This window comes from Myotis brandtii, unplaced genomic scaffold, assembly GCF_000412655.1.
Source record: "Myotis brandtii unplaced genomic scaffold, ASM41265v1 scaffold681, whole genome shotgun sequence".
NCBI classification, from domain to species: Eukaryota; Metazoa; Chordata; class Mammalia; order Chiroptera; family Vespertilionidae; genus Myotis; species Myotis brandtii.
In genome coordinates, this window is record NW_005370660.1 from 508,913 (window position 1) to 519,414 (window position 10,502).

General features: G+C 40.1%; 1 protein-coding gene across 1 annotated transcript; it reads left to right on the forward strand.

Annotated features, from left to right (window-relative positions):
- Positions 1-342: 342 nt before the first annotated feature.
- On the forward strand, positions 343-2,141 carry UTP3 (UTP3, small subunit (SSU) processome component, homolog (S. cerevisiae)). The gene has a single exon (XM_005881616.2). The coding sequence runs from the start codon at positions 652-654 to the stop codon at positions 2,083-2,085; it is 1,434 nt and encodes a 477-aa protein (XP_005881678.1). The 5' UTR covers positions 343-651; the 3' UTR covers positions 2,086-2,141.
- Positions 2,142-10,502: the final 8,361 nt, after the last annotated feature.

Consider the following 10,502-nt stretch of genomic DNA (forward strand, 5'->3'; position numbering starts at 1 on the left):
CCGGCGGGCCTCGGGCTACGGTGCCCGGAAATGTACTTGCACATTTCGGAGAGAAAAACAACCTGATTAACTCCAGACTAATACACGCAGAAGATAAACAATTTCGGTAAGCCAGGGAACCCTGTACACCCGCACTCGGCTCCCGGTGGGAGACACCGGTACTTAAAAGGCAGTACAACTCACTATTCTAGGCGTAGAGTCCCAGCGCCCTCTACTGGTCCGGGCGGCCTCGCCTCGCGGTCCCGTCAACTAAACCCGCCCCTCCGCCCCGTCCCGTCCGGCCCCGCCCAAGCTCGCGAGAGTAAGAACAGAAGTCTCTTTAAGGAGCTTTACGGAACTAAAGTTCCTACACCTATTGTTCCTACACGGAAAGATTTTAACACTCCTGTGGCATGAAAGAGCAGAGCGGAAAGGGAGGTGCTCTTAACGTGACGGGACCGAGCGGAAGTCCTGGTTCACACGCCACAGGAGAGCATCCTGGGAGCCGGAAGTAGGGAGGAGCTCCTACAGTCGACCTGGGCGCCGGCAAACTCGCGTGGTAGGAGAGCGCGTGGCAGTTTCCAGAGGAGTGTTGCCGGAGCGCCTGACTCGTGCGCGGAGGTCAGAGGTGGCGGTAGTTCGACCTCGGTGTACAACCTGAGACCGCGAGCTATGGTGGGGAGATCCCGGCGGCGCGGAGCGGCCAAGTGGGCAGCGGTGAGAGCCATGGCAGGTCGCGGCGCGGAGGACGAAAAGGAAGACGATTTAGAATTGCCACCCTCGCCAGGGGACTCCAGCTACTACCAAGATAAGGTAGATGATTTTCATGAGGCCCGGTCTCGAGCCGCCTTGGCTAAGGGTTGGAGCGAAGTAGAGAGTGGGGACGAGGAGGAGGATGGCGATGAGGAGGAGGAGGTACTAGCCCTCGATATTGCCGATGAGGACGATGAAGATGCAGACAGCGCGGAGGATGAGGAGGATGACGATGATGATGGTGGGAGCTCAGTGCAGAGTGAAGCTGAGGCCTCTGCGGATCCCAGTTTGTCGTGGGGTCAGAGGAAAAAACTTTACTACGATACGGACTATGGTTCCAAGTCCCGAGGCCGGCGGAGTCAGCAAGAAGTAGAGGAGGAGGAAAGAGAGGAGGAGGAGGAGGCACAGCTCATCCAGAGGCGCCTAGCCCAAGCCTTGCAAGAGGATGATTTTGGGGTTACCTGGGTGGAGGCCTTTGCAAAACCTCAGGTCCCTCAGGTAGATGAGTCTGAGACACGGGTCGTGAAGGATTTGGCCAAAGTTTCAGTGAAAGAGAAGCTGAAGATGCTGAAGAAGGAATCACCAGAGCTCTTGGAGCTGATAGAAGACCTGAAAGTTAAGTTGACGGAGGTGAAAGATGAGCTGGAGCCATTGTTGCAGTTGGTGGAGCAAGGGATCATTCCACGTGGAAAAGGAAGCCAATACCTGAGGACCAAGTACAACCTCTATTTGAACTACTGCTCCAACATCAGTTTTTATTTGATCCTGAAAGCTAGGAGAGTCCCTGCACACGGACATCCTGTTATAGAAAGGCTTGTGACCTACCGAACTTTAATCAACAAGCTGTCAGTTGTGGATCAGAAGCTGTCCTCAGAGATTCGTCATCTACTCACACTTAAGGATGGTGCTGGAAAGAAAAAACTAACTCCAAAAGCAAAGCCCACCAAGGCCAAACCAAAATCTGTTTCAGAGACTGCTGCTGCTGCCGCCGCTGCTGTTACAGATCTTTCTGATGATTCCAATTTTGATGAAGCTGCCCTGAAATACTATAAAGAAATGGAAGACAGGCAGAAGTTGAAGAGAAAGAAAGAAGAAAATAGTACCGAAGAACAGGATCTTGAAGATAAAAATGCAAAGAGAGCCATTACCTATCAGATTGCTAAAAACAGGGGACTTACACCAAGGAGAAAGAAGATTGATCGCAATCCCAGAGTGAAACACAGAGAGAAGTTCAGGAGAGCCAAAATTCGCAGAAGAGGCCAGGTTCGTGAAGTTCGCAGGGAAGAGCAACGTTATAGTGGCGAACTATCTGGAATTCGTGCAGGAGTTAAAAAGAGCATTAAGCTTAAGTAAAGTTTCGTTTTGTTTTTGCAAGTTTTACATCAATAAATTTAATTTTAACTAGTGAAGTGATTGTTTTAATATATAATTCCTAACCTTAACTTTTAAAATTCTTGTCAACAGGGAAATTCATTTGGGTTATTGCTCAATTTATTTGTCCTTTAATTTATGTTAAGGTCATACAAGAACTGTGGGAGCTATATGCAGATGCTTGGGAAAAGAGATGGTTTTGAAAAAAAGTTCTTCAGTATCCTGTCAAGAATTATCTAGGAAAATTTCACAGCTAGTTAGGGAGCAACAGTCAAACTATAATTTTTCACAATAAATTGAAGAGAATGCACCTTGGCAATCATTTGTAAAATAACCTATGAAATAGTTCTGACATTGTTTCATTTACCTAAATATAATTCTTGAGCAGGATACTTGTTAATAGGTTTATAATGTGAAGGGTTTTGTACATTTTGTGTGGTAAAAACAGGAGTGAAGAGGAACTTTGGTTAAAAGTAGAAAGAGATATTCCTTAATTACATTAATTGTGATATTTTCTAATAGTCCTTAATGTGGTAAATAAGGTAAAAATTCCATTTCCCCTTCTGTGCTGCTGACTTGCAGTGGTTGCTGTTTGTATATCCATTTGCTGAAAATTTGGTCTGATTACCACTAGGTAAGTGCCAACTTCAATTGGTAACAAAGTTACAGTTTTCTTTAGTTACTCTGGTGTTTACAGTAAGAGAGAGATTGAGATTGTGAACTTTTAGGATGATGCCAGGGAAGAAAAGGAGAGACTAGTAAAGAAAAGCACAAAAGATGCCTTAACTGTCGCTCTTTTCATTAAACATTGGGCTAGCTGCTAAAGATGCATAGTAAATATTTACTAAATACTTGCCATGTACCAGATGTGTATCACCTCATTTAATCTTTGCAATAACTTTGTGAGGTAATACTGTTATATCAGAGATGAGGATCCTGAAATTCGTAAAGGTTAAGCTTCTAAAGGGCACATGCTTGGGATTTCGGCCCAAGCCAGCTTATTTTGAGCCTTCATTCTCTTAACCTCTGGCTTACATCTGCTTCCTTAGAGTAGCACAGATGTCAAATTAGTTTATCTTTTGTTTTATAAATAAAAGAGGTAGGTTGAAAGTAAAATTAACACTTACTGGGTGCTAAGGTGCACTTTGTATCTATTTCCCTTTTCCTCACAACTACTCTTGTGTGGCAAATTCTATTATCCATATTATAAAAGTGAGGAAACTGACGAAGTAACTTTATCAAGGTCATATAGCTATTAAGTGGCAGAGCCCTATCCTGTTCTGATACCATATAAAAACTGCAGGGCCCTGGCTGGTTTGGCTTAGTGGATGGAGCATTGGCCTGTGGACTGAAGGGTTCTCGGTTCAATTCCTGTCAGGGGTGCATGCCTGGGTTGCGGGCTCAATCCCCAGTGGGGGGTGTGGTGTGCAGGAGGCAGCCAATTGATGGTTCTCTCTCACCATTGATGTTTCTATCTCTCCCTCTCCCTTCTCTGAAAACAAACAAACAAAAAACCTGCAGGTTTTGGAGTTAACTTACTAGGGTGGTTTTGAGTTAATTACTTGATCTCTGACTTATTTTCTTTATCTGTATAGTACAATTATTATATCTAACTTGATAAAGAGGTATAATAGTATTTAAGAGCTGTAAGATCATAGAAAATATATATTGGTTTCTGCCCCCGGATTTACCCTTGTAAATTCCTAAGTGATAAGAACATTCAAAAGCATCTTTTATTCTAATGAGGTGACTCTGGAGGGCTCCTGGGTGGTGGGGGACTGGTCCCAGAAACACCAAGCCATGATTAGAAGCTTGGAATTTTGAGCCCCACTCTCCATTCTCCATAAAGGGGAGAGGAGCTGGAAATGGAGTTAATTTTTTATTATACCTATGTGAAAAAGTCTTAAAAGCCCTTACTGGGAGGGTGATGCACCCCAGTTCCACCCTGGACAGAAGCTCCTGTGCTCAGGACCCTCCAGACCTCATCCTGTCTATCTCTTTATCTCACTGTTCATCTGTATCTCATATCCTTTTAATAAGTTGGTAGATGTAAATAAGTGATTCCATAAGTTCTGTGAGCAAACTAATTGAACCCTAGGAGGGAGTCCTGGGGACCTCTGATTTATAGCTGACTTGCCAGAAGCACAGGTGACAACCTGGCTGTCTTCAGGTAGATAGCTTCAGGATTAAGTTGTAAGACACCCAGCTATTGTCGCAGAGAATTGTTTAGTGGGGGGAAACCTCAATACACCTGGTGTCAGAAAGTGTGAGTCTAGCAGAAGTGTGAGAGTAAAGGAGACACACACAGGTGAAAAACAGTTTCCCAATTTTAGGGCAGACTGTAGACTACCCAGGTTCCTAACCCAGCTCCATCACTTATTTCTTATAACTTGCTCAAGTTTCTTGCTCTCTCCGTTCTTCAGTTGTTTTTTTCATCAAATTAGGGATATTAGTAGTAGTACCTATTTTGTAGAGCTATTATGAGGATTAAGTCAATCTATGTAAAGCACTTAGAACGATGTCTGTTATATGGTAATCACCTACTAAGCATTGGCTCTTACTACAGGGTTGTGAGAATTCTAGCACAGAGGTGCTCAATGAATTGTAACTAATAGTATAATGGTTCCTATTCATTACAGGAATGTAGAGAATAAAATGTAGTCATATATAAAAATGCTTGAGAAATTAATATAAGTTTGGAAGAAAAGGGGAGTTTTGGGTGAGCACATGAAGGGATATAGAAAACTCTTGAACAGGGCAAAAAAACAAGGAAATGAAGTTAAAGGTTGAAAGTATTTGATATTCTATGTCAAATCCCTGACATGTATAAGTTGCAGTGAGGAAAAAAAAAGTTTTAAAAGAAGAAAAACCTTCCATTTAGGAAAGTGGAAAAATTAAGCTTTGTTATATATTGCTCTGAATATATCAAGTATTCCTTTAGAGACCTCTCAACACTAATTTACTAATTAACATTAATAAATATTAACACATTCTGGAATAGCTAGGATGTTGATGGTGCTATCCTATTTTATAAACATAAAAGTGGCCTTGTCTGATGTGAATTAATAGCAAAAGATGTAACAAATTGCTGGATTTAATATTTACATCATCCAAATTTTGAATTTACTTAGACATTTAAAGAGCACTGAGGGGGGTGGGTGGAGGTGGAAGAGGGCATAGAGGGGATAAATGGTGATGGAAAATAAAATGAATTTAAAAAATAATAAAGAGCACTGATGGGTACTGTCCTAACACATGAAAAATAAATTATTAACTACTCAGTGTTACAATTTTTCATAGACACTCACTTAATTCTGGAGAGTCTCATGGATAAGAGTTCCAATAAAGTAGATTACTAGTATCAGGCATCAATACAAAGTAACAGCCTATTTTATGTCAGCATATTAGGCTATGGATAGCTATTGAAAATATAAAATATTCAAAATTAAGTAGAAGAAAATTCCAAATTTCTTCTGACTAGCTTTAGGCTAGTCAGTTTCTCTAGGCCATAGTTTCTTGCCTCTCTTCTTAACTGTAAGGAGTTAAGTGAGCATCTCTTTAATTTTTGTGTAGAAATAAATTTAATTGCTTATCAGACCCATATAACTTCCTTAATGGTCAAAGCTTTTGGTAAACTAGAATTTTTTGTGTGTGATCTTAAAGATAAAAGCTAGCTTAGATAACTTGTTTAACTGTGTTCACTTATCTGACAAAATACTATCTCTGAGGAATGGCTTGAGTTGCTTTTGTATGAAGTAAAAGAATTTTAAGTTAAAATATTAAAGTAATTACTTTAAAGTTAACATTATCAAATTAATTCATGAAAGGAAATTCAATATAATTTACATTTCAGGGATCACAGTGATGAACATGTACCACTGTCTAAATAGATGATCCAAAAAAAATCATGTAGGATTCAACTGCAGTTCCAAATCATTCAAACTGAATATTGCTTCAGGTAATAAATCAGAGTTTTTAAATGCTTTTAGTTATTGATTCTTTTATAAAATTTGTATTTTGAGATAGAAAAAATTTAAACACAGAAACAGTATAGAAAATTTAACATCACATGTGCTTTAAATTTCACCTAGTGCAGTGGTCGGCAAACTGCGGCTCGCGAGCCACATGTGGCTCGCGAGCCACATGTGGCTCGCGAGCCACATGTGGCTCGCGAGCCACATGTGGCTCGCGAGCCACATGTGGCTCGCGAGCCACAGTTTGCTGGCCACTGACCTTGTGTATTTTATCATTTGAAACTTTTTTTTTAATCTATTGATTTGAGAGAGAGATAGACATTAATTTGTTGTTTCACTTATATATACATTCATTGGTTGATTCTTGTATGTGCCCTAGCTAGGGATCAAACCCAAAACCTTGGTGTATCCAGACAACGCTATAACCCAACTGAGGTACCCAGCCAGGGCTTGGACATATATTTCTAATATCACATCACGAGAATCGAGTAGTAGAAATACAGCTGTAACAGGACAATAAAATAGAACCCAACCCAGCCAGGGCTTGGACATATATTTCTAATATCACATCACGCTTGAACATACACAAAAACAGAAGTATGCCCTGGCTGGTGTGCCTAAGCTTTCAGAGTGTCCCTTCATACACCAAAGGGTTGGTTTGATTCCCAGTCAAAGGCTCATACCTGGGTTGCAGGTTGAATCCCTGGCCTGGACTCTCTCACATTGATGTTTCTCTCCCCCTCCCCCTCCCCTTCCCTCTCCTTTCCTCTTGGAACTCTCCTGCATACCAGCTAGGAAAAAACACAGGCAAGAAAAGATGAAGATTTCAATTAGAGCAAAGAGAACAAATTGAGAGGCAGATTTGAGAGAAATGTAGAAAATTTGAAAAAGAGCACATGAAAATTGGAACAAACTGTAGATAAACTTATAGAAAGTCAGCAAAAGCAACCAACCAGTTTCAGCAACACTATTAAGATATTAAAACTAGCTCAGCCAGTGTTGCTCAGGAGGTCACAGTTCAATTCCTGGTCAGGGATTGATCCCCAGTGTGGAGAGTGCAGGAGGCAGCCGATCAATGATTCTCATCATTGATGTTTCTATCTCTCCCTCTCCCTTCCTCTTGGAACTCAACAAAAAAATACATATTTAAAAAATGAAAAGGTATTAAAACTCTAAATAGACACAAAGTATGGTAAGTTCCTATAGGGTAGGAATTCTACTCCACAGTATACACAAGGAACACAAACTCTGCTATTAGTAGATCATAAAAAAGATAATTATCAAACTATTAATCAAAATAGTCTCTCCAGATGTTTTATTATTTTCTACTATAAAGTTAACACTTTCATTATAGACTTGCAAATAGAGTAGAAAAATGGAAAAATACATCCATATTTCTACCACCCAGAGAAAACTGCCAGTGTTTGACCTAGACTAAACACATTGCTTAGGATAAAGGTATTTATTGAGAGTGCGTTGTTGTATTAAGAATAGTGTATTTCTTAAGAGTATTATAGATACAATAAACATGGAAAGAAGGTATATATTGACTAAGTATTTTTGAAATTAATACTGGAAATAACCAAATAGTAATCAAAATAGCAATAATGGTAATCAAAACCTAGTAATTCAAAAGCAAAGAGGGATGGACTCTTAAGAGAGTTTTTCACAGAGGCTTTATATTAACTAAATAGAAGCCCAATGCACAAGAAATTCATGCAAGAGTAGGCCTTCCTTCGGCCGCCTGCAGGCACCCGGACCTGGGCTTCCCTCACAGGCTAGGCTTTGTCCAGAAGGACATCCAGTCTAATTAGCATATTGTGCTTTTATTATTATAGATTAGTACAAATAAACTCCTGCATTTATTAAAATGAGAAGTTTAATATCAAGTCTTAAATTGCCTTGTTTTCAAATAAGACTTTTCCTAAGTACCACACAATGAAAAATAAATGGCTCAAGAAAACCATTATTTTAGAATCATAATACATCTATGTACTAAACTGAAGAATATCAACCCTTCTCAAGTGTTATACTTTCTCTGATCACAGCTCTAAGAAGCTTATGCTAAATGTACATCCATGACATTGATCTCTAAAATGTTTTGTAATATATTCTAAGTGTCCATCCTTAAGATCACCACAGGGTTTCAAAAAACCAAATGTGGACAAATAAAAATAAAATGTAGATAAGTTGAAAAACATCCCTTGCTTTATATGACAAGAAAATAGAGCTTGATTTTTGCCATGGCTTGGATTTTGTCACTTTAAAACTATAGGAAGATGCTCTGTGCATTTTCAAGAGGGAGCAACATGTTCAGGCTTATTTTTATAATCTTGGCTTCTCTAAATGTGTGTAGCAGCTGAATCATCCCTTTATGTCACCAGAGGTTATGCAGGGCTGTGATTACATCATTGATCCAAAAGCTAAAAGCATAAGAAACTAGGAACTTGGAGTATCATCCGCCTTTAAAGAAAGTGCTCATAAATAGCGTTCCCTATAAAATTTAGAGGACTCATATTTCAGCATTTTTCTATATTCATTACACTGCCAATTAATGACATAAGGTGTAAGTAGAATGCCATTTAAAAAAATAACTGCAAGATTCCACAGCATGTCAAATTTTCTAATACCTATAGGTATCTTAGCTAACTAGAAAGGAGAAAGTTAGCAATTTAGACTAGATAGCATTTCGTTCTTTAAATTGATGACTCCCTTGGCTGCTTATTGGCCTTTCTCAAGAGTGGTCTGTGAGGGCTCTGTTCTCTTTCCTTCCACCTACAATGGCATAAGTGTATATTCTTGTCACATTCTTTACTGAAACAATGCAGAACATCTCTGAAGGAACCTGACAAGAATATAATGATACTTCAAAATTTCTGCATAAAAAAAAAAAGGTAAAATATCCACTTAAAGATGGGTGTTAAAACCATATAATACAGGGTTGGGGGGCTGGGTGACAAAAGTGAAGGAATTAAGTACAAATTAGTAGTTACAAAATAGGGAATGTAAAGTACAGCATAGAGAATATAGTTGGCACTATTATAATAACTGTGGTGTCAGGTGGGCTCTAGACTTATGGGGAATCACCTTGCGAGTTATATAAACATCTAATCACTATGCTGTATGCCTGAAACTAATACATTGAATATCAACTATAATTGGAAAAAAATTTTTTAAGTTTTTTTAAAGAGAAAATTGGTGCAGACAACACACTTTTAGAACAAATTGTGGATTTTGTGTCAGGTTGTAATAACTGAAACCTGCCTTTACCTGGGATCTTTTCATTTTTCTCTTCAGGGTATTATACAATTTGCATTTCTTAAAAGGCAAATGTGTGTTTTTTGTCTTGTTTTGTTTTTTATCAATACTCTCATCATCACCACAACTAAAATGAAAAGGTCCAACAAATTTCCAAAATTTTAAAGATACAATGAAAAGGCTTTTCTCAATCGAGTTTTTCTTATTTATATGTTGTTTTGCCAAAATAAAACGTAGCTAATCTTTATTATTTTACCCTATGCCAGACCCTGTCTAAAAGCTTATATTTCTTATTTAGCCCCCACAACATACCTATAAGTAATCTGATCATTTTTACAGAAGAGGAATGTAGGCTCAGATGGCAGCTTACTCAAGAAGGCGGTAGCGCTGGGACCTTCAGGTCAGGGAAATGCCAGAAAGTGAAAAGTTATTTAGAAACTTTCTGACTGCTTGAAGTTTTGGCGTCTTGTAAACATTTCCTTTCAAATAGTTCTTGCTTAAAAGATTTGGTGAAAGCCACATGGCAATCTCTTGTGGTGATTTCCAGAGTGGTTTTCAGAGAATAACAATAAAAAGATGTGCTTTTCCTTTTAGAGAAGTAACTTCCTCTTCGGAGGTAAAAACAGACCCGAGTAAAGAGCAGGTGGGCACATGTTACACAACAACGACTTTAATTAAGAGTCAACATGGGTTCCACGGCAGCGTTTTACAACCCGAACACAAAGCCCGTCCGCTAGGAACCCCCGGGGGGCGCCCGCGGAATCCAGCGTGAGAACCGGATCGGCGCCGGGAACTGTCTCCATCGGAGGAGGTTCACTCGCGGGGATGACCGGGTCGGTAATCACCGGTTCAGATGCTCAAAGGAAACAGCAGGGGAGTGGCAACTGCCGACCTGGGACGGGCGCCTGTCCGACAAATGCTCAGCGGTTCGGCCTGAAATGCACTCGCGCCCGGGAAAGCCGGGGACCAGGGAGTTAACGCCAAACCCAACCCAGGTCTCCACGCCGCGCACCTGCCAGGGAACAAAAGAGCTGGAGAGAGGCGGCCACCCCCCTCCGTTCTCACCCGAAAAGCTCCCGATTCAACCCTCTTCTGTAAAAATGATCAGATTACTTATAGAACCACCGTTTAAAGTTCTAGTCTGTGAAAGGCAATGACACAGTCTAA